General features: G+C 36.4%; 1 protein-coding gene across 1 annotated transcript in view; it reads right to left on the bottom strand.

The window, feature by feature from the left end:
* Positions 1-371: 371 nt before the first annotated feature.
* PTPRQ (protein tyrosine phosphatase receptor type Q) overlaps positions 372-24,033 on the bottom strand; it is a 120,342-nt gene continuing 96,680 nt past the window's right edge. Inside the window, 11 exon segments of the mRNA XM_042816092.1 lie at positions 372-409; positions 688-811; positions 2,785-2,920; positions 4,549-4,697; positions 6,810-6,935; positions 7,040-7,174; positions 10,103-10,179; positions 11,549-11,639; positions 17,550-17,631; positions 18,305-18,331; positions 23,052-23,096. Of these exon segments, the coding sequence (XP_042672026.1) occupies positions 372-409; positions 688-811; positions 2,785-2,920; positions 4,549-4,697; positions 6,810-6,935; positions 7,040-7,174; positions 10,103-10,179; positions 11,549-11,639; positions 17,550-17,631; positions 18,305-18,331; positions 23,052-23,096 (1,030 nt within the window).

The raw sequence follows: 24,033 nt of genomic DNA, 5'->3' as shown, positions 1-24,033 counted from the left end.
AAGTTCACTAGGAATACTTTTCTCTTTTTTTTTTTTTTTGACATCTTATTTGGCTCATTTTTCCTCATTTACGAAGATAAATGGAAAAAAAAGAATACGTTCAAACACTTTCTATTTAAATACGTACATATTGACTGTAGTACTCATGTAACAGCAGAAGTGCAGTCTGTGCAAAAGTACTTCATAGCATTATTGCTCAGTGATCTGAATAAAATAACATATTTATGAAGGCACATTGATAGAAGAAAAGCTGTTTCAATCAGTTGTGTCTGTTTTAATCATCAAAATAGGGGAGTGTACTTTGGCCCTTTTGCTTAGAAAAATATGACTTTGACTTTCAAAATCTCTTCTTGAATATTTAGTCTTAGTATTTACATGGTAGTTTCTTCCCATTCAAGCTCCACATCACCTACAAAAGAAACAGATATATTACTTTAACCTACTTTGTAAACAGGTAGTACCTAATGGCAGATAACTGTTTTGGCTGAAGTGAGATCTCACGGGGGCAAAAGGATGGAAGGCTTGAGCAATGGCTGTTACCACAAGGGAGGCTTAAGGAGAGCAAAATGGTACACCTTTATTCTTCTGAAGCCAGAAAATGTCAGACTATTTCTTTGCTTCTTAGACTGGACAAGTCAATTCACCTGCTATGAAAAAACAATTCTGAGATAATTTGTATCTGCTTACCTTCCATGGCATCCAGAGAGTCCATCTTTTGAAGTGCTGAATAATTTACAAAACATATTGGTTGGCTACTTCCCCTGCTTGTCAGCAGATCCAGGACACACTGATGCAAAAAGATATATTGTGCCTGTAAAGATGTGAATTTCAAGACATTTCATTAGAAAGAAAAAAAAAAGTACTTATGAAACAAAAATAAACAAAAATACTTCTGGATTTTTTGTATAGCATTCAGGTGTTACGAAAGTAACTGCAGTTTAACTTAGTCATCTCAATACTTTGATGATATCATATATGCCTGGCCTGATTTCATGCATCACAAGGTATAAGGTGTTAACATTTGTCAAAAGATGTTAATTGCTATGGCTAGTAAAAGTATGAAATTATACTAATAATGTCTGAGAACAACAGCTGTGCCATATTTTTCTGTAAAGGTGTGATCTATGAAGATGCGTTTGATTACTTTTTGTTGCTTGTTAGACTGAAGAAACTGAACAAAGAATTTCCCTCTTTATAACATAGAGAGAACCAGCAGGGTGCACTCAAATGCAAAAGTTCAAGTAAATCTATGTGTTCTAGGATGCACCGTTGCAACCCGTGAAAAACCCACACTGTTTTCTGTGATACTTCTTGTACTGTAGCATGACTTTTAATAGACTATAATGCCAAGGGTGGGCAACTAAAGTTACTTTGACACCACCAATGACAACTGTGGGTAATAACTGCTGAAAAGAGAAAATAAAAGAAGGCAATGCCAGGATGAAATAAATAATGAAATAAAAGAATAAAACCAGATAGGTATGGAGACTGAGATTATATCTCAAAAGTTGTGAATTAATCAGTGGGGGCACTGCAAGATGGTGGAAGTTGATCATCCTCAAAACATTTAAAGTCTCTTGCACAGTTTTGATCCCCATCAAATAATTCCCAGTGTGTTTCAGGTCATTCCCCATAGAGGACTTGCATGCAGCATTTTGTGAGGAGTGCGGTAACTGCCGAGATGTTTCTTTGCACAAATATAGGCCATTCTGTGCTCAGACAATGATTGCTAGCAAAGGAAAATTATTTTTAAGTTATAATCAAGGAAAAAAATAGGTCTGACAGCAACTGATTTTTTATTCTACTCATAGATCCTACAGACAATTTCATTGAGGGATTTCTAAACTGAGTTCTGGAGATGAGTTCCTCAGGCTTCTCTCTTCACATCTTCTATGCTGATCACATAAAATCTGAAATATAGATTACTAAACAGTGTTTTATAACAGAGCTGTCAGTATAGCCTGACTACTGAATCTGCCATAAAACTTTACAAGGTTCAGTTCTCCTGTAGCAAGTTTTAGTGCTGATAGGCATTTTGTAGTCTGCAAACATGAGTTAGAGATGACCTGGACAGAGAGCAAGCTGTCACAGGATTTTGAAGCTAATATACAGAAAGTCACGGTATATTGGAAAGTCATGCAGTAGAGTAAAAAATTTCAAGCAGCAGCCTTGGGTTAGAAATGGCCTGCAGGATGCTTATGCAAAACGCTTCATGCAAATACAGTTGGATTGCCATTCCACTGGGCTTTTAAGAACATCTTTAAATTCTGCTGTTATTCCTTGACAAATACCCAGATATCCTAGCACAGTAGAAGCCTTCCTCACTAGCAGATCCTCCATACTTAATAATAAGAATGTCATAAATCCTTTTTTTTTTTTTTTCCAGATCCAACAAACATTGCCTTAATTTTACAAACTGTCAAGTCTGTGCTGAATTCTGTCCAAATGTGTTATTTTATTTGAAGTAATTTATGAAGCTGTGTTTTATTCAACACTTGTACATCACTCAAAACTTGAACTTTCTGAGAGTTTAGGAAATTATGATTAAGGTTCTAAAATCTGAGCATTTCAGCACTCATTTCTGCACTAGGCAATACTTTGCTGGCCAAAATCTAGTTAAAAAGAGACAAAAGCATACATTTATAATCCAGATAGAAGCAGGAATTAATAGAAAATTAAGCTGAATTGTATTTGATTTCTAGACTATTTTTTTTAGATCAGAATATCAACGATTTAATTTTTAACATCAGGAAAACAGAATTTAAATACACTGTTACATCTTACCAGATTCTGGACCATGCACATTCTTTCACTTCTTAACTCAGCTACAAGGCCATAGATATCCACAAAATCGTGGTCATTTATATGTTGTGTTAAATGGTCGAGAGCAATATAAACACCTGTTCTTCCAACACCAGCACTGCAAACATAATGCACAAGATAAAATGAGTTTTTATTCTTTTTTTTTTATACAAAATATCTCCTCAGAAAATATTGGTTATTAAAGTACACTGATTATGAGAAGAAAACAGTGGGAAAAAAATGAAAGATTTTGCACCAGTTTTATGTGTATGTCTCCTCAGATAAAGTGAAGGAGATAAAGTGAAATCATGTTCTGACTTTGATTTTACAAGGAGTTCTATGGGAAAGTGGGATTTAACTAAACGAATCCACAGAAGAGGAAACACAACCCTACAACTTCCCTTTGAATTTTCTAAATTTCACTGATTAAAAAAAGGAAATCACAAGATTGTTTGAAATCACATCTGGATTCTGTGATGTTTTTCCTATTTGAGGAAACCCAACACAAGAGCTAGCAAAACATTTAAAATAAAATTATTTTAAAATGAGGATAAATGCACAGCACACACTGGTAGCTAGTGTTGTTTTAATCAAGGGCTTGAGAATGAACAGGATTTTCTTAAAATCACTGTCAGTCTTTTCTGCAACTAATTATTAAATACGGAGTATATTATGGAGGTAATCAGGTAACATATAGCAAAACTATGAAGAACCTTCAGGATCTAGAAACGGAATATAATGAAAGAGTTTTCTGGATATGAGAAAACATGCTGCTTCATAATCATCAGGAGCGTGGGCAGAGCATCTTGCCCATGTTGGCCCCTTCATTTATCTGTGTTGAGAAAAGGGGATGGGATTCATTGTAAAATGGCCCAGAGCATATAAGTGACCTCAGCATATAAGTTGTTTCCTACAACAGTCTCTCTGTCCCCTGCAATAGAGGAAAATGCCAAATAGTCAAGGACAACAATGTCAAATAAAATTTTACCAGGTTTTACCATCCACTGTGGAAGGCATCTGTAGGACATGGAGGACAAATAAAAACTATCCTAGTTTGTAATAAACTCACTGGAGAAAGACAGGGTTTGTGACAACAGGCCTAGCTTTCCTGTCCACACATTTCCTTGCTTACACTGAGAATGAGGCAGTCAAGCCCAGACCTTTCCGTTCAGAGCTGAACACTTCTAACCACCAACACATTTTTAAGAGCCTAAATATAGATTTTAGATGTTTACAGACATCCAAGTTTGAAATCCAGCATATGCAACATTCTATACATACTTGTCATTCTCTGTGGTACCCAAATAGTTTCTTCTTTGTGATAATGATATGTAGATACTAAATGCAATACTTAGGCATTAATTTTTCAGAGCTATAAACACAGAGTTACAGAATGGCTTGGTTTGGAAGGGACCCTAAAGGTCACCTAGTTCCAGCACCCCTGCCATAGGCAGGATTTTCACCCACTGGATTAGGCTGTCCATAAGAACATCCACTGATATCTCAATGGGATTTCAGAGGATGGAAGAACAGGCCTACTTGGGTGTTTTACCTCTGATTAAGGCTCAAGGAACCCTAATGGAGAAGACTTCACTACTATCCATAATAGAGCCATGCTCAGGTACTCAGATTTCGTTCAGTGTCCCTGAGCTTTAATATATAGACCTATAGATATATAAATCTATATATTTAATATATAGATCAGAATGACAAGATACTAAGTAATGATTTCATGAATATACTTACCTGCAGTGAACCACCATCGGCGTATTATCGTGTGCTCGACTTGCACGGATAAGTTTTACAAAGTGGATAATTGGTGCAGTAGTTTCAGGGACTCCATGTTCTGGCCACGAAGTAAAGTTACACTGCCGTACCATCATGCAGTCTCCGTGCTGTAAAACAGTCACAGCACCATACTCAAAAATGGTTCTTGTATCTAGGAGTAATTTCTTGTGCACGGATCTTATGACAAGTTTTTTGATACAGATGGCATCAAATTCATCTTTCAAGAAGTATTAAAGATTTCCGCAGTCCTCTCTATTTGACTTAAATTATTGTATAGGTATAATTTGTGCCTTACATTTTGATACTTCTAGAGCTTGTCTGGAACTTCACTGAACTGGGTTGCCAAATTTATTTAGGGGAAAGCAACTATTCTAATACTGGTCTATCACAGTTAAGGCAAACAAATATACTGGTAAACACAAATATATTTTCTAAGTATTTGGTGCCTTCTCAATCAGAGCAACAGCAATAGTAACTCAACAAGAACAGCTGTTTATGATCTGGTATCTATATTAACCATGAAGGACATAACAATAAAAGCACTGGATCAGGCCAAACCCTATCTAACCCACTATCGCATTTCCAACGGGAATCAAGGAAAATCTTAGTGGAAATCATACGAGATGACAGTGCAACTACAATTCCATAGTATATCCTTTCCATTCCTAGTAGTTTGCAAGTCATGAACCACGTCAGTCACAGACAGTACCTAAAAATTTGATAATACTCAGCAGAATTTTCATTCATTACTTTCTCCAGAGTTTTTGAAATTCTTTCAATTTTTAGCATTCACAGTATTTTGCAGAAATGAGTTTCAACTTAATCAACTCTATCGTAATGAACTAGCTCATTTTGTTTTGAACCAACTATTTGATCTTCTCATATTGCAAAAAAAAAAAAAAAAAAAAAAAAAACAAAAAAAAACACTGAGAAATTGTAAATAATTTCATGTAGAAACTGATTTGCTGTATTATTGAAATTGATAGATAAAAAAAAAGAAGAAGAAATGTTTTTGAATGCAATATGGCAATAAATATGAATTATTTGGTATATATTTTACCTGCACTGGAAAATGATTAAGAATCCATCAATTTAGATGAAAGGTAAAGTGCAATCTTAAAGACAGAAGTACAGCACATTAAATGGTATGCTCTCATGGGGGATATTTCAGCTATTGTAAGCAGTGTATTTAGTCAACTCAGCTTAAATTATCTTGTTTTCTATCCAACTCACCCTCACTAATATGTGACTTTGCATTTTGCTGACATGCATTTTTACTCAAAACAGCCCTTTTTAATTTCGTGTACACTGTGTCTTATTTTAGCTGGGGAAAAACAAAAACAAATAAAAACAATCCTTCTCTCAGTCATTTTAAAGCACTCAGTTGACTTGAACTTCGTGCATAACCTTACAGGGCTGGCAACTGAAACAACCCTCTAAGTGCTTGTTTCTTTCGCAATACGCACAAGCCACAGGATGTTAATGCATCTTCATACTCGGATAGTGGAATTTGGGTCCTAGGATGTGACTGCACTACATACAATGTGTCAGTGTTCTGCAAAAGAAGGCTGACTTCATCTTGGGTCATTATGTTCAGATTCCTTTCCAAGTCCACCTCCTGGTCTGACTTAATGCCACACTTCCAAAGTGTGGAAACTATAGTTGTGGATCATGAGAAAGATGAACACGTAAGCTGTACTCCGCCACCTCCATTCCCAGAACAAAGAGTGGGAGTAATACTGATGATTCTCATTTATATTGGGTGAATTTCCTGGGGGTGGAGGCCAATATGGCTGGTGGTACAGTGCAAAACAGCTGCACTACAGCCAAGCATGCCCTTTAATCTGAGAGGGACACATTCAAAGGGATTTGTCTGGTAACAGAATGGTTAGGATTACTCCTTTCTAGAAGAGACAACTGAGGTGTCCAAATAGAAATTGCACCTCCCACAAGACCAGAGGTTCAGTAATCTCGATAGGCTTTTCATAGCATGTTGGCCACATATCTGAGTTCTTTGTGATAGAACCTGGAAGAAATTCTCAGAAGAAAAAAAAAACAAACAGGAGTGAAAACAAAATGCTCAGGAAAACCAGCCAATATAATGTGTGCACATTAAAAGATTAAAAGATAATGTGGGGTAGCTGCGTTTTGGATTGGAATATCTCTAATGTTGAGTTGTTGAGTGTATTTTATTCAATTAGCTTCCAGGTGCAACTTACCCTTTCAATTTTTAGATCTCTGATGGTCCAGTCTATTTGAATATCTTCCACCAATTTAGTAATTACTATATCCCCAAACACAGTCACTGGTTTATTGTCTTCTGGCCAGTACTGATGGCATCTTATCTGCAGGGAAGTGATTACTAATTAACAATCATTATGCTGTAAATTTTGCAGAAACTACATACAGGCTTTTCTATTATATAAAATGCTGTACATTGGTAACTTACCCGTCCTTTTTCAAAACACTGTGTAAGCATCACTAAAGTTTTTGCTCTAGTCTCCCACACCATCCTCCAGAAATCACCCACTGTCCCTGGTAACGGTCCCTGAGTTGCAATAAATTCATTTGGACATAAGTATCCCTAAGAAAAAGAAAATATTTAATACATAATAAGTGGCAAGGGAAAAAAGAGTTTGCATGTGACTCGTGCCATAAACGAAGCTATAAAGCCTAAGGCTAGAACCTTTTCAGATGTACTAAAGTAATCGGTGTAGGTCTGGCAGATGGCCATGGAAACCTAAGGATGTAAAGCATTTTTTCCACTGAATAGATCAGTCATGAACCAATGTTCTAATAAGGTTTGGGAAATGCAATCCTACTAGAAATTCTTTTAGCAAAGAAATTGAAGGGACATCAGGTCAGGAGTTGTCATTCATAAATATCTAAGTTGTCATATTAGTCTTAATGCAGATCCACTCACAAAGAAATTTATCAGGAGAAGGCCAGCAAAGTATAATTAAAATAGTGCTAAGGAGAAGCAGGGTGAAAGAAACAACTGAGAAGCAGTGTGAGGGCGAGTGCAAGCTACACGCAGCATTGATGACCTTGTCCTTCCAGTGATCCTCAAGAATCATAGAATAGAATCCTAAAATAATTCAGATTGGAAAATATTTTTAAGATCATTAAGTTAAACCATCCACCTAATACGAAAGGCTAAACCTAAGTGGCACGTTGAGGCTATTTCCTCAAGTTCTGTGACTTGTTACCTAAGAATAAACATCCACCCTCACTGCACCTTCCTTTCAGGTAGTTGTAGAGTGCAATGAGGTCTCCCCTTACCCTTTTCTGCTCCAGACTAAACAACCTTAGTTCTCTCATCTGCTCCTCAGATGTCTTGTTTTCTAGTCTTTTCACCAGCTTCATTGCTGTTCTCTGCACACACCTGAGCAACTTCATGTTCTTCTTATAGTGAGGGGCCCAAAACTGAACACAGCACTCTAGCTGCATTCCTACCAGTGCCAAGCAGAGAGGGACAATCACTTCCCTAGTCCTGCTGGCTATCCTATTTCTGATGCAAGCTAGGATGCCACTGGCCTTCCTGGACTCCTGGGCACACTACTGCCTCACATTCAGCTGGATGTTGACCAGCATCCACAGGTCCTTTTCCACTGGGCAACTTTCCAGCCACTCTTTCTCAAACCTATACTTCTGCATGGCGTTGTTAAGATACAAGTGCAGCACCTAGCACTGAAGTTTGTTGAATGTCGTGTGATTGGACATTACTATCCTAATTCTGCTGCACAGATCAACATTTCCATTGCTCTCAAACAGACCAACATTTCCAACCAACATGGTGTCACCTGCAAATACGCTGAGGGTGCACTCCATTCCTCATCAATGTAATTGGTAAATAAATTAAATAAAATTGTTCCCAACACCAAGCCCTGGAAAGTACCACTTGTGATCAGCTGCAATTTGGATTTAACTCCATTTACAACAACCCTTTGGGCTTGGATATCCAGCCATCATCTGTTCTAAAATGAAGTCGGAGCTTACTCAAAAAAAAGTGATCTCAGATAAAGGTCTTCAAGAAACTGTCTTTAGAGGCTGAGAATTTTTTTTTTTTTTTTTTTTTTTTTTCAGTGTTGGCTTCTGTAGTTTAGTTCTTTGATAAATTGAGGAAAGGAAGCTGAAAAATCTGTCTAAATGCTGAGCCGAGCATGGTTCTCATGGATCTGTTCTCTCAATCCAAACATATCCTGCAGAATATTTACAACAGCAGTAGCAGTGATAACAATAAGCTTATGGCTGTACAGCCAGCAGTCTGTGTTATCACATAGTCCACTTTATTGCTCAAAAAAATTGACACAGTGGTTTATAGTACCTTCGAAGCTCCTTATTGGAATTATAGCCCTATAATTCACAGCTGCCTCTTACTTATTCCATCTGTAATATACAGAACAGGTGGCAGTGGGAAACTATGTTAATCCTCCCTACTTTAAGAGTGAGCTGGGGAGCTGAAGTTCAGGTATGCAAAATCCATAGTTCAGTTACTGATTATTTCTTGTTTAAAAGTAAAAATTAAAATAGCATCAAATTTCCCATTTGTTAAAAGTATATACACAATCTCTCATTCCCCATCTTTATACATCTACACCTGTATAAAGAGGTAAGTAAATACACACACGTATATTTACACCTATGTGCATTTATATATTTACAAATCCACAAATACATAAAGTGAGAGCATACAAAGGGTAAAGATTTAGCCATGAGAAATGGGTCTATTTGCTGAAGAACACTGATCTAAACTGAGATGTTTATATGTAAAGACACAAAATCTCAGCAGTGTGTACTTTCTGCAGCTGGCATCTGCTACAGTTTTTTGGAAGTTGCTATTTGCATTGCCTGTTCTGTGGCATGTTTATGACAAGGAAGTTGAAGACAAGGCCAGGCTCATTCTGGTCTCCTCAGTGGCTGTGTGTTCCACAGCCAAGCACCCAAGTAACAAGGTGTCATGGCTCTTTCGTTCTGCTACTTGTCAGAATCAGGAAATTCCATACTTTTGCTAATGAGAAAGGAGGATGCTATTGAGATAAGACATCCATTCTCAGCTCTCTAGCTGATTCCCTGTGAACATCTCTTAGTCACCTGGAAATAACTATTTCTGCTTGCTGTTGTGTCAACTGTTTAGACTACCATCTGCATGTCTTGCTACATGTTTAAATTGCACTTTGTGCAAATCAAGTCTTGACCTTGCTTGAAACCACCATCCAGTGCTACAACAGAATAAATGCACAATTATGAGTTACACTTCGAGCATGAATAGAAGAAAAATGAATTAGACAAGACTGGAGACAGAAAAGTATAGATAAAGAATTTACTGAGAACACAACTAGAAAATGTGAGGCATAGGAAGAAAGTTGATAATGAGAAAGATATTTTAACTACAACACCATAGAAACAGTAGCTGCAGTAAATGAAATAATGCAGTTCTTTTTGCAAGTTATTTTTTGACTCTTGTACAAGAAAATAAAAATAGTGAAAATGTGAGAGACTCTCTACTTACAGATACATAGCTGGCATTAATGTAGTCAGATCCAGGAATACCAGCATCAGGCATCAGCTTTACTCTGTTGTTATTATCTATGATGGAAGTAAAATCTACTTAACTACAAGTTTAATTAAGAAAACACTGATTTAGGTAACAAATGTCCATGGATTACAAATGAATTAGACAGGAACATTATTATTAACATAACGATACTTGGCAATTTAAACAATTTCCATTATTTTATAGTCATCCTGGTTCCAACCAAATTTATATATATACATATATATATATATATATATATATATATATATATATATATATAAATGGTGAATAATCCAAAATCTAAAATGTGATGTGAGTATGGGAGAATCCTCTACCTAAAAGTAGCCCATGTTCTTTAAGCCATCCTGTTCTGGCAAAGGCATCCTCCATACAAGTCAGACAGAAGAATCAGGGAACTGCCAGTCTTTCCATCATATGAAAGATTCAAGCCAGACCCTGGCGATTTCAAAACTTTTTTTACATAAGGCAAGCTCATCAATTACAGAGAAGTTTGTTTCAAAGAAGACTAAACGGCAAGTGATTGAGAGTTTCTGATTTGGGCCCGCAGTGTACATTCAGAAATGATGAAAAACAGGAAAGATGTGATGTGTGAATAAGTAACTGCTGAAACATTCCAAATTTTGAATTTTTATTTAAAAAAATCAGAATAAAAAGTTAAAAACTTTTGAAACTCATCAGTTTATATTTTACTGTGTCATGAATATCAATCTTTAGTGACTGTAATTTAGAACTCATCTTGAATAAGGCAGTGGATAGGAGGAACAGCTGTTGTGAAAAGTTAATAGCACAGAATGTAGCATTATTAACCAAGGAATGCCATGCTCCTCATCTCACATCACAGCTAATGCTTAAAATAATAATGACATTTCTTGTCTTATTAACTGAAAAATGAAGCAGTGTTGAGTACAGAGAGACAGACTCCTGTCTCTTGTGATAAAATCTAGCCTTGGCTTTTAAGTTATCCTACAGTCACTCTGATCTTCTACCAAACCTCTGCAGCACATTTACACATATCCACAAGAAAGCAAACCCAAGCTCCTGTGGTAGCTGAATGCACAAACATGTGGATTTTATAGTTAAAAAAAATAACTTCTCACTAAAGGGAAAAAAAACAGGAAGAATGTTAAAGAGTTTGCTACAAGGGTTGAATTACAAAGCTAAGAAACTGCTGAAGCTATAGTTTCTTGCACCTGCATGTTAAAGCTTGCGAGAGCAAGTTGGAAGGTACTTGCAAATAAAGCTGTCTTTAAAAACAAAACAGTGGAAAGACCGACAAAATTATTTCATAATGAAGATATGATTGTATGATCAAACAAAAACACAGTTGTGTTCAAAATATTTGCTGCACTATCGAAGGCAAAGAACAAAATGGAGGAGTTATTTATTAAACACACATACATGGCTTAATGTTTGGGAAACGATTCTTAGACCTGTTCCAAGGCAGATCAGCATCAGTTGAAGCAAGGTCTTCAAGAAACTTAGGAAGTTCCTATAAAGGAAAAAAAAAATTCTTAATGCACCTTTGACTTTTGCCTGAAGTAAATATGAGGAATTGATAGTATTTAGTTGTTTCTCCTGAAATAACCACTCAAGTAAGAGGGAGAATTCTGTAGTTCTGTAACACGTAACATCTTTAGTTCTGTAACATGTTGCACTGCACTGTCAGCACTACTTACACGAGCCACAATAGACGAAGAACTGCAAGAAATGCTGTCAAGTTGAACAATTAAAGCTTACGTGAACATTCACCTTAGCGAGTCTGGATAAAGTCAGCTTACCACCTTTTGTGCTTCTTTTCTGTCTCTCCATGAACTCACATACATGATAACCATGCCTTACTGACTCAGTCTTATTTTTGAATGATGTATCTTCCTGATTCCTGTAGCTTGGGAGAGCTTTTGCCACAGCACGAGAACTGATGAGGATTTAATTGAGACAACTGGCAATTAGTTATTATTCACAGGCCTGACTATGAAAAGGGTGGGAAGAGTTATTTTTGGTTGTGTCATAGTTTCATAAGCGGTCATTAGTTCTGTTACTAAGGGCAAAAATGAATAAATCGCTCACACTGAGGAATTTATTTGATGGGAGTGTTTCTGTACATAGATATGACCAATTTCCAAAGCTGAATAAAAGAGAGGAGGGACATTTTCATGACTTGTTAATACAGAAAATATGTTGGTTGCTCCAAAAGTAATGTCTCCTGTTTATTTCTATTGAAACTACAAAGAACACAAGACTATTTGATACAGCAAATTCTCAGCTACAAAACACTATTTCTGAACAAAGCCACCACCATTAGCTCTGCGTTTTCCATAGCAATGATCAAGAGCCTGCATAGCGTGCTTGTAAAAATCTGCACCAGTAGAAGTGCCCCACTGCTGCTGTCGTCACTGCTGAAAGGCACCACTCACTGCCTCACTGTGCTCACATCCACTGCTTGGTCTCCAGAAACATTCAGCACAGATAATGATAATACATGATAATATCATAGGTAATGAAAAATGGAAAAAACAGATTTTTTTTTATTCTATGATTGTTTCTTTCATTGTTAATTCAAATATTTCATCGGTATTATTCGGTGTCTTCAGATATTAAGAATAAGTTAATATAAGCATTATCAAAATTGAATAATTTAAAAATAGATAGAATGAACCAAATCAATGATTAATAAAATTTGTTATCTTATCTCTTACAATGGATAATGCCTGGTATAAAAGTGAGCTCAAAACCATTGAACTGTGAGCAATATTATCCCATGAGAAAGTTGTTTCTTTCACTAGTTGATAAAAAAGCCCACGCCCTGAGGCATGAGGACTATTTCACTTCTATAATTATATCCTCAATGATATAACTGCAAGTGCTTCTAAACACATGATGAAAGCAAAGTACTTTCAGACAAGAGACCTGACTTCTCTTCCTGATGTATTTCCATGGGGAAAGAATTAGAGAAAGAACTGCAGAGAGTAACTAGATGCTCATTTCCCTTTGAAAATTTACAAGGGACTAGATCCCAAACATCCTTCAAAGTCTCTCTATCTATGTTTTCACAGAATGGTTGAGACTGAAAGGAACTTCTGGAGATCATCTAGTCCAATCTTCTTGCTCTGGCAATGTTCCCTAGAGCATGTTACACAGGATTGTGTCCAGATAGCTTTTTAGTATCTCCAGCGAAGGAGACTCTGGGCCACGTGTTCCAGTGCTTAAAAAAGAAGTCTTTTCTCATGTTCAGATGGGACTTCCTATGTTTCAGTTTGTGCCTCTTGCCTCCTGTCTTGGCACTAGGCACCGCTGAGAAGAGCCTGGCCATGTCCTCTTGATATCCTCCCCTCAGGTACTTACATGATCAGATCCCCCTGAGCCTTCTCATCTTGAAGTTGAACAAGCAGTTCCTCATATGAGAGAAGATTCAGTCCCTTCATCATTTTAGTTGCTTTTCACTGCTCTCACTCCAGGAGATCCATGTTCCTTTTCTACCAAGGATCCAAAAATTGCAGAGTACTTCACATCTGCCCTCACCAGGGCTGAGTAGAAAAGAAAACTCATCTCTTTTAGCCTGCTATCAATGTTAGTCCTAGTGCAACCCAGGATTCCTTCTTGGCCACAAAGGCACACTGCTGACTCATGGCCAAACAGCCACCAGGCCACCAGGACCCCACGTCCTTCTCCACAGATTTGCTTTCCAAGAAGATCAGCCCCTAACCTGTATGGTGTACGCATTTATTCCTCTCCAGGTGCAGGACCCTGCTAAAGCCTTTGTTGAATTTCAAGAAGTTTGCCTCTGCTCATCTCTCTAGCCTGTCGAGATCCTTCTGAATGGCAGCACAGCACTCTGTGATATCAGCCACTCCTCATCAAGTCATTGACAAATAAGTTAAACATTACTGACCCCTGACTAATATTGCGATTTACAGGCCTTCAACTAGACTCTGTGGTACAAGTCACAATCCTCCGAGACCTATCATTCAGGCAGTTCTCAGTCTACCTCACCATCCATTCATGCAGTCAGCACTTTCTGAGCTTGCCAATGAAAAAAAGTCTATGATTTTGCCCATTTGCCCATAAATGAAAGTTGTGGGTTTAAAATCTTATAAAGCACCGCTTACATTAACTTTATATCCTTGTGTTAAGCAACTAAACAACATGATTAATAGACTTGAAATAAAAACAAAATTAAATATTTAGATCTTTAATACACTATAGAAAAATATGTTTCTCATTGCTTTAAAGCACTCCTTGCTTTAAAATCTTGTCAACCTCTTAAAATGAATCAACCTCTGCCATACTCAAAGCAAATTTCTTCTATCTTTGAGCTGCCTCTACCTTTAGTCGCAGTAATCCCTTAAAGAACTAAATCCCCAGCCCTATGACTAAACATAGAGAAAGATCCCTGTTCTCAGAGCAGAGTGACTTCGTGAATTTCTATCAGGATTTGATAAGAACAGTAAAACACTCCTAAGGATGGAGCTGCCAAAATTCCTCATTCAGAAAGCTGAAAGTCTCTCAGAATATTTGTCCTCGAATTTTCCATTAAAGAGCAAAATCGATTATATGTCTATAGTATTTTTCAGGTATTTTAAGGGCTGTGAGATTCCGTACCAAGTGCACATCATGTGAACTGTTACTTGCCTCATCTGCCTCACTTCTCTGAGTCTTAGCTTGCTAGTAACTAGTACAGAAGTCATATTGCTGTACTGAACTCTGTAGAAAAAAGAAAAACAGAATCAGAGTACACCGCTTTTGTAATGATGCTTCCACATCTGAGTAAGTGCTTAAATGCCTTATACCAATTTTCTGCATCGGTATGGATTTCACTCTATGATTTTTTTTTCAGAATTGGGGAAAGACTATTAGGATTCCCAGGTGCAAAATCAGTTTGTTACATAAATCATATTTCTCTGTGGACTCATAAAGCTTTTAAATAATTTATATGAACTTTGTTTAGTGTACTTTTATGGTACTTTTGTGGTGACATTCAAAGGCATTTCACCTTTTAATTTGTGAAGAGACTTTATCATAAAACAGTTTTAGAAGTATTTCTGCCTCAGATATTGAGAGATATGTAAATCCTCTGGAAAGCTGGAAGACTGAATATTAGCCAGGTGGTGCCACCAGTTACTGTGGCTCTGTATGATTTCTTTAAACTTGCCTTTTCTGATAAGATATGGAACTAGATCCATTCTCAGGTCTGTATTGCTAATCATTATGTTACACATAGGCCATGTTAATATGTGGTCTAAGGTTGATCCCCAGAGATCTCTAGGCACAGCATCTAGGTCTAGTAAATTAGATGTGCCCAAGAATGTCCCAGGATTCCAAGACTAAGTGAAAGGAAGAGAGCTACTTCACACTGGCAAAACTCTAAAACAGGTTTGTTGTCCATCATCTGCCCATTGGAAATGATCTCTAGACTATTTTACCTACCAAAACATACCTTGGAATAGTCCAGGAGGACTGCTTTCTGAAACAGATCAAATTTAATGCAGAGAATATACTAATGGTTTATTGGCGTAAATTATCATATGATCACATCCACTTCCTGATATGCTTGAAATTACTAGTAGACAGCTAGCCAGAGAACCCAAGCAAGCTCAGCACCAGGCTATGTGCTTTAAATATAATGGCGCATGGGTTTAGAGCCTGAGCTACACACACTGTAGGAGCCTTGAGTCATTTATGCCAAACTAAAGCCTTGCTTTCAGATGGAAAACAAAGCAGGTCCTGGAGTCTGTTTGCTTGCTGTGTGCATTGTCTGTTTGCTTCTTTGCATTACAATTTCTGATGTCATTTCACGTGCATTGTCAATCCTATTATTAATCTGATAAGAAAGTTACTGTGCATTCTTTAGATATAATCACAGTCAGACGCTGCAGTTCTGCTTACCCTTGAACCAGCCATCTGGGAAGGCATTGCTACACTTTGAAACACGGCAGTTGAAGTTCAGAGAGAAATAAAATGGAAGTCCAAATGTCAAATGAATCTGCTGGCTGTAAGTTGACTATACGGCTTAGTTATATAAAGATTCAGCTACTTGTATTTGATGACATTTCAAATGGATTTCAAATGGACATTTCTATTTGATAAAACACTTGTCTACTTTAATTTTTAAGGTATTGCAATACTGTAAGGCTTACCCTAATGTAGGTCACACCTAAAAAAATTAATCTTGGAAGCTTTCCAGTGATGAATATGTGAAAATATTATTGCTAGTAAAACTTTTCATCTGTTCAGTCATGCATAATGAAACTATAATCACTCTTGTTCAAGTGAAATAACAGTTCCATCCTTGGAAGAAAAAGTTCTCCTTACTTTATTGCTCAGAGAATTTTATGGTGCTTTTTATTATTAAACCCAGACCAATTTTACCTAAGGAGCGTAACAAAAAAAGCTGTAGGAAATGCCATTAATCTTTTCACACTTTTGTTGGTTTTCCCTCAGAGACTGAAATATTATAATCTGGCAGAAGAAAAGCCAATTGTTGATTGGCTTTTTGCTAATCCAAATGGTAAGAAATGCATGGCAAATCTATAAATCCAAAACAATAAAGTTACTGGAGACTGACAAATTACTTTTGTGAGTGCAAATGACTGTATGTGTTACAAATGATGTTGATGATGATAAAAATTCTGAAATAACAAGGAGAGAAGATATCGTTGAGAAAAAAGATCCGATAGCCGTAAAAAATGCTATTTCATGAAAATGGTGAAAACTCCGGAGGTTTGTATTTGAAAGTATATATACTTCATATGTATGTGATGTATATTTTGAAAGCTGGTCTCTTTTCAAAAGGAAACACAAGCTTGCTGAGTTTGTATACTAAGACAAAAAGATGGAGGCTGCTCTCAAAAGTATGACACATATGACCTATTAGTTGTAAAGGAGAGAAAAGCAAAATTGTGCATAAAATTTTAACTGTCTATTCTGAAACCCATGAAAGAAAAACATTTTTAAATTGCATGGCAGTATAACTGTGCCCTGAACATTTTACAAAATAAATGCCAGCTGTGTTTTTGGGGTCATCACCATTCAGGAAAATGAACATCTCTAGAACTGTTATAATACCTGTATGTATGTAGAAATCTCCTACATAAACCACTCTCAATTAAACTATATATGCATCACTACATACGCAAAAACATAACTACTGTGTTCCTGCAAAGACTGAAATCTAAAGATCATTCACTGCTGACACTTTGGTGAATAATTCTGATCAGGATGCAGTGTAGACTGCAGAATCCAAATCAGGTAATATTACTTTTTAAACAGCCAACCTGGTAATTGTGTATTGATTATCAAGGCCAGAGTACTTCACGGCATTGCCTGCTTAAAATGGACATGAAATGTGACACATGAAACAACTGAAGGTCTTGCGATGTTGTGACAACTGCTAGCAACATACCGAAAATTCTTCCTGAAACTTTAGGTTGTTGTTTGTACAAAGCTCTTCAACATGTTGTAGGAAGGATTTCTTGCTTATTGGCCTGAAAGTAAGGACAGAAGAATTAGAGACCTACAGGTGGTTTCTTTATCATTCTTTTAATTCTTATTTTACTGCAGCTTCATAGTAAGTTATTCCAGTTCAGCAGCAACAGATATTTATATGAAGAAAATGATAAGCTGCTTACAGCTCACTTATTTGGTCTGCTTTCAGTTGCTGCAAATAGAAGTATTTTTTTTCCTTCTGTTGTTTCCCCTCACCAAATCTTTCATTTGCAAATGGTAACAGTACTGCTGGGTAGGATTTTTTTTTATAGGTAATAGCATTCCAAGGCAAGGTTTTGGCATTAATGGAAGTTTGTAAAGTAACCATTGCATTCTAAAGTACATAATACTTCTTTGTTGCACCGAAAACATTTTATACATTGCAAGGTTTTAGACATATAAAATATTGCAGTGACCTCATTCTCATAATGACATGGTTTTTAAACCCTGAGGAGTTTAAATATCCCTGTATTACTTCTCAAGCTAAAACACAGACATGCAGGCTTCACCCCAGAGAGAGAGAAAGCATTTCTCCAGTTACCATGCAATTAGTCATGCTTTTATGATTTATACGCAGCTTGGAGGGTTTTTTTCCTAATAAACACAGAAGAAGGAACCACACATTGAGACTCACGAATGGCTACTAAATAAAAAAAACTTTAATCTACTTACTTGATGGATTTTCTATAACTAAGTAACCTGCAACAGAGATTTTTGTTAAATGTGGCAGGGTGTGAGTTAACCAATATTGTGCATGTTTCTAGGTTTCAGATGAACTATTCAAGTAAGTAAAGAACCCTATTCATTTCTCTCATGGATTCCATCATGTCAGTTGTCTTGGGTGCTTAGTTTTTATCTCAAGTACTGGCAAATATTGAAGGTACAGTTTCTATCATTCTGTTCAGATCATTTTACAATATTCTGGGCTCATATGGGCCTGGGAAATCCATACCTCCAGCATACCACTTCATATACATTGACAGACTTCATTTTTTACACCATGTGCTCAATGCCATTCTTCTGATGACCATTTCAGATCATAAGGATAAGAGTCATCTGATTCTCTCTTTCAAACTGATAGCAAATAGTGGCTTCCTGCACTGCAGTTTGGTCATTAAATAATAGAAATTATATCAGTGCTGCACATAAGCAACCTGAATACAGTGCTTCAGTGCTGAAGCTACCTAGATCCAACAGCAAAGAACACAGAGACAAGCAGCACCATTAACACAATCGTACTCAATTGTTCCCTCCTTTACTCTCACTCAAAACAGAGAAGTAAAGCACTGAAAAAGGGCTATGTATGTACTCTCCATTCTTTAATATTACTAACAGATGATAGTTTTATAGGTGCAGTCATAAACTTTAAGAAGCTCTAAACAATTTAAAGAAGTAAGACACCTGCACTTTGACACTTGCCTTTGAATATTTAAGTGAAGAATTTGATTGTAAGGATAACTGAATTCTCACACTTCCATTGGTAGCAAGCATATTGCATATTGCAATGGCTTGGCAGAAAATAAGACTTTAGCAAAGATGTTGGCTTTTTTGATTAAGAATCTTCAGAAGGAATGAAGTTTGTATCCCAAGTACTGATTTAAAGGAGACGTCAATGCTCAGCTTCAGCATCCTCAGGATTCAAACCCAACATTTCTTACAAGTCTCTTGAGAATGAAATACACAGTAATAATCTTACAGTATTTCATCAATGAAAAATACTCATCTACCTGTAATCTCATTATCCACAGTTCTTTTTTTTTTTTTTTTTTTGTATAAAGCCTAAAAATTTTGATATCACTAGATCTTGATGAGAACAATTAAGAATCAAACTATTTCATCTGAACAATTCCAGATTCCCATTTGTCTGACTTTGAAACTAGGGAAGAAAAACATTCTCTAAGATAAAGAATGCTTTATTGCCTTAAATCTGATTTTCTTTTAAAACAGTGTATTGTTTCATGTGTGGGATTTTTTTTTGAAGTCTATCAAAAATCTGAATCCCACTCAGATTACTTATGATAGAGCTAGAAAGAAGCCATTTATTTGTGTTGGCAGTGGTAACTGAAGACCATATTGTCACACAGACTCAGCTTTCTTTCTGGGTCAATCATCTGAAATCCACAGGGAATTAAAACTTTGTCCAAATGGAAAACAACAGAAATGAGCAAGTGGGTAAAAGGCTTAACTCATAAGCACCACTGACACTTCCTAAGAACAACAGACGAGCTAATTCTTTAGCAAGTTAATTGAAAGCAATATTGAGCTTAACCCTTCCTGAATGTTAAAGGCCTCGGGAAAGAGAACACATGGTCATTTCTTCCATTGTACCAGGACAAGCAGTCATAAACCCTGTTCTCCTGGGATACAAAGCTGAGGTAGCTTATAAGTGATAGCTGATTACTAAAGAGAAATTCATTGCAAGAAAAGTTAATGCAGGAGCCATGCCTGTCTCCATTCAAAGAAAGAAGAAACACGCTGGTCTGGAGAAAGTAATGTGTGTGCAAAAGTGCTACTTTGATGACAGACACTTACTGAATGCAAAAAATACAGGAAAGGAGAGAACGGGAAAAAATTTTATACACAATTCTTTTCTATAAAAATATTTGTTTGCAAGCATTACAGTGTCTGCAATTAAAAAATATTTCTTCTAAATCTGTGCCCATCTGCTTGACAAGCTGTTTAATTTGTTGAAAGTATTCACCACAAGATAAAATTTTTCATGGAAAGATTTTAAGAAAAGGATATCTATGGCTTTGCCCCTGCTGCAGAAGCCACCATGAAAGCAGGGTGTCAGAGAAGTTCTCTCCCAGCCAAGCACCTCAAACAGGGAAGAGTTACTTGTCTCTAGCCACGTCTGGTGGGCCCTGAAAATCTGTTGACAGAATCCACTCACAGGAGATAAGTATCTGCTTTGAAAAATGGACTGGTAAAAATTATGGACAAGATACAAAGAGAGGACCCAAGTATATAAATATTTAGTACACTTAATGAATCAATGTTTAATCCAGCCTAGATGGGCTATATCTCTGTTGAAGAAGAGTTGGATTATTTATTTAGTTATTTAGTTAGTTATTGCCTTTCTCATACAATCTCCACCATCACTGAGATCAATGCATTTCCCAAAAATCCAAAATCAGTATTTCAGATTCATACAGAAGTAGATCTAATTTTCCACTGAACTCAATAGAATGTAATTCCTTGAAGGCACTCTGAAGCTACCTATGATTAATGAATTTCCCAACAAAGACTTGCTGAGAGATGGTGCATATTAGCCACTACTGGTCATTTTCAGACAGTGAAAATTTGTAAGGGCAGTTGTTGTGGTTTTTTTTAATTTTGTTTATTTTCTGATGATCAGAATATCACAATAGGTCAAGATATTCTAAACAAATATTAGAAAATGTTTGAAGAGACAATGTATGTTTTCGTGGAACAGTCTGGAGTGTCTTGATTCTGTGAATGAACTGTCAGCCTTTCATGCCTTTATTGATTTGACATGATGTATATTGTACTAGTTAAGAAATGACAAAACACTTAGAGTCCAAAGCATCTCCTTCAAAAGAGCCCTGAAAGGGATGATTCATAGGTACATAAAAAGTTTATACTGCTCTTTTATCATCTAAGATTGCTAAAAAAAGTCTGAATCACCCCTTCAGAGTAGAACACTTGGACAATTAAAACTAGATGTCAGGTGACTTAGTAGAGTTAAAAAAAAAAAATACAAGCAAGCCAGTCTGAAAAATAAATCTGTCCATCTGTGTTTTCCTTATAAACTTACAAGATGCCACGAATCGAAGCTGACATTCTACAACGCAGCAAGCTTTCAAACAGCTGAGATAGCTACCTAAACATAGCCAGAATGTGCTTATGCATATGTTGTAATGCACAGTTCCATTCCAGACGCATGGGAACTTAGAGAAGGTTATGTTGCAGTCAGCAGCATGTAATAGAATAATTTATCATGCTGACATGGAACTGCCTTAACCACACATCGTGAGAATGATAAAGAACACATGAACTGAAACTGTGATTGACTTCCACATGGTTATTCTCTGAATGCAACAGGTACAAAAATTCTGTGCACTGTGGAAGTCTGAAAACGCATAGCAAAAACAGTTTAGACGCTGGGTTTTGCAGTAAGCCTCCCTGGTGCATATTGCTTGCTTCTGCAAACTTCTTGGAATAACTCATCACTACTGGGAAGGATTCATCTACGTGAAAGATAACCTAAGAGAGATAATTAAAATCTCTCCTTTGGCCACTGACATTACCAGAGCAGAATCCTACATGCACAGAAACATTCTTCAAATCTTAAAAACTCCTTAATTAACTGAAAAGTTTTGAGCAGATCAAGGATATCCCATCCCTCATGACTACATGTAATACAGTACATTTGCAGACTGCTGTTTGAAAAAATGATATGAATATTGTCCTAGGGAACTCACAGTTCATACCTACATTTCAAACTTCCACAATTTATGAATGTTCAGCAAAGGGCCTGGGCAAGAAGCCTACTGTAGCTCCAGCAAAGCTACTGTTTGAAGAACAATAATTCAGAATTTAAGAGCCACATCCTGTAGCTTACAGAATGGCTGAAGAGCAGTCTCCAGTTTAGATCTTACTGGTGTGGGGAAGGAAGGAAGAGTAGAAAAGAGACTGGATGAAGTAACAAACTCCAAAGCAAAATTTGAAACTGACTCACTAAAATAAAGGCTGACGTAACTGAACTGCTGAAGCACTGTATGTACAGTAAAGGTCTTGCTGTGCATAAATCACATAATGAAGTGTGACATATTATAGTTTGCAATAAGTCTGTAGAGTTTGAGACTGTACAAATCCAAACTTCAGGTAATTTAGACTGAAAAGTGGCACAAAGGCACTCCTCAAACTGACAAATGATTTGGTCACATATATATGCTGCTGTGATTGCAATCACTTGGTTAGAAAATATCTCTAGTATAAGTGAGTAAAAAACGCAGTTGGGAAAAAAAATCTTCTCTTAAATACAGCCTTAACCACCAGAGGAAAGAAACTTAGTTCTTCCTCTGAAGAAGAAATATTTTTTCTACCACACTTGCATTACATTTATTTCAAGGATAAACTATATATATAAACTATATATATAAATATAAAACTATATTTATAAACTATATAAACTATATGCTAATATTAATACAATTTGTGTTTGAATGTAAAAATTGCCCTGATTTAATTCAAAATTGTTGTGGTTTATTAACACTAGGGACTAAAAATAAACAGGATATCATAATGACAAATATTACTGTCTGTCCTTACTATAGCTGCAAAGATTGACATTTAATTTTGATTAACAGTATCATTCAATATAGCATGGTAGCACACAGGTTAAGAGAACAGAATGGAAAACACACCGTGTTGCTTCAGTAATACAATAACTTACTGGATGACAAATATCTCCTTGCGTCTAAAGAAAAATGAAGAGTATCTGGAAGTAAAACCCATCAACACTTTAGTATATAAACAAAATTAGTACTATTCTTATTTCAGGTAACAGCTTGGAAACAATTGCCATTTTGAGGATCATTTATATAAGTTACAGATAATGTGCTGCATTAATAATAATTCAGTCTCTAGAGAATGTAATCCACTGCTATTAGCAGGTACAAACAATGCTATCTGAATGACATCTGCCCAACACAGAACATACCACATCCATTATGCTGATGATTTCCAGACAATTCATAGTATGTTTTCTCATCTGTTACAACCAGCCATGCCTGTGTGCACTATTTTGAACAGGTTTGTTCATGCAATCATCTTACTCTGTACCACACACATAGACATGTACACAGTCAAACAAAACAGGTCAACAGCTACAACCTTTCATCTTCCAGCTATTCCTAGTCTGCAACAGTAGGATGCCTGACTGCTAGGGCAAGACTGTTTTAGGCTTCTCATCTTTAAGGAGTCTGCCTACCACAGTGTTTCATCTGTGACACAGCAGGGAAAATACAGGTAGGTAAAGAATGTTCACCGAACATTTCTAACTCAGTTGGATGTCATTGATTGTTGGGAATCACTGTGATATTTAAGTGGTAAATAATATCCATATTTTTGACAGAAAGAGTAATCTGTTTTTCTTCTCATACATAAACATGACAAGAGATTTTCTAAATGACAGATTTATTCCTGAATTAGCTAACCAGAACTTCTAAGGGGTTTGACTTTCAAACTTTAATTTCAAAATACTTACTAAATTTTGTAATCTACACAAAACACCGGGCCATTAAAAATACTCGGAAATTCTGTGTTTAAAAATATGTAGTCCCTTTTTTTTTTTTCCAACATAATTAAACAGTGATTTGCACTTAGATCTTTATCTTGTTGTAAAAAGAGCTGAAGATTAAGTGATTTTCTAAAAG

Source organism: Centrocercus urophasianus, unplaced genomic scaffold (assembly GCF_019232065.1).
Source record: "Centrocercus urophasianus isolate 14NV4802_14NV808 unplaced genomic scaffold, USGS_Curo_1.0 seq_15, whole genome shotgun sequence".
In the NCBI taxonomy this organism is placed as follows: Eukaryota; Metazoa; Chordata; class Aves; order Galliformes; family Phasianidae; genus Centrocercus; species Centrocercus urophasianus.
This window is presented reverse-complemented; position numbering and strand designations above follow the sequence as displayed.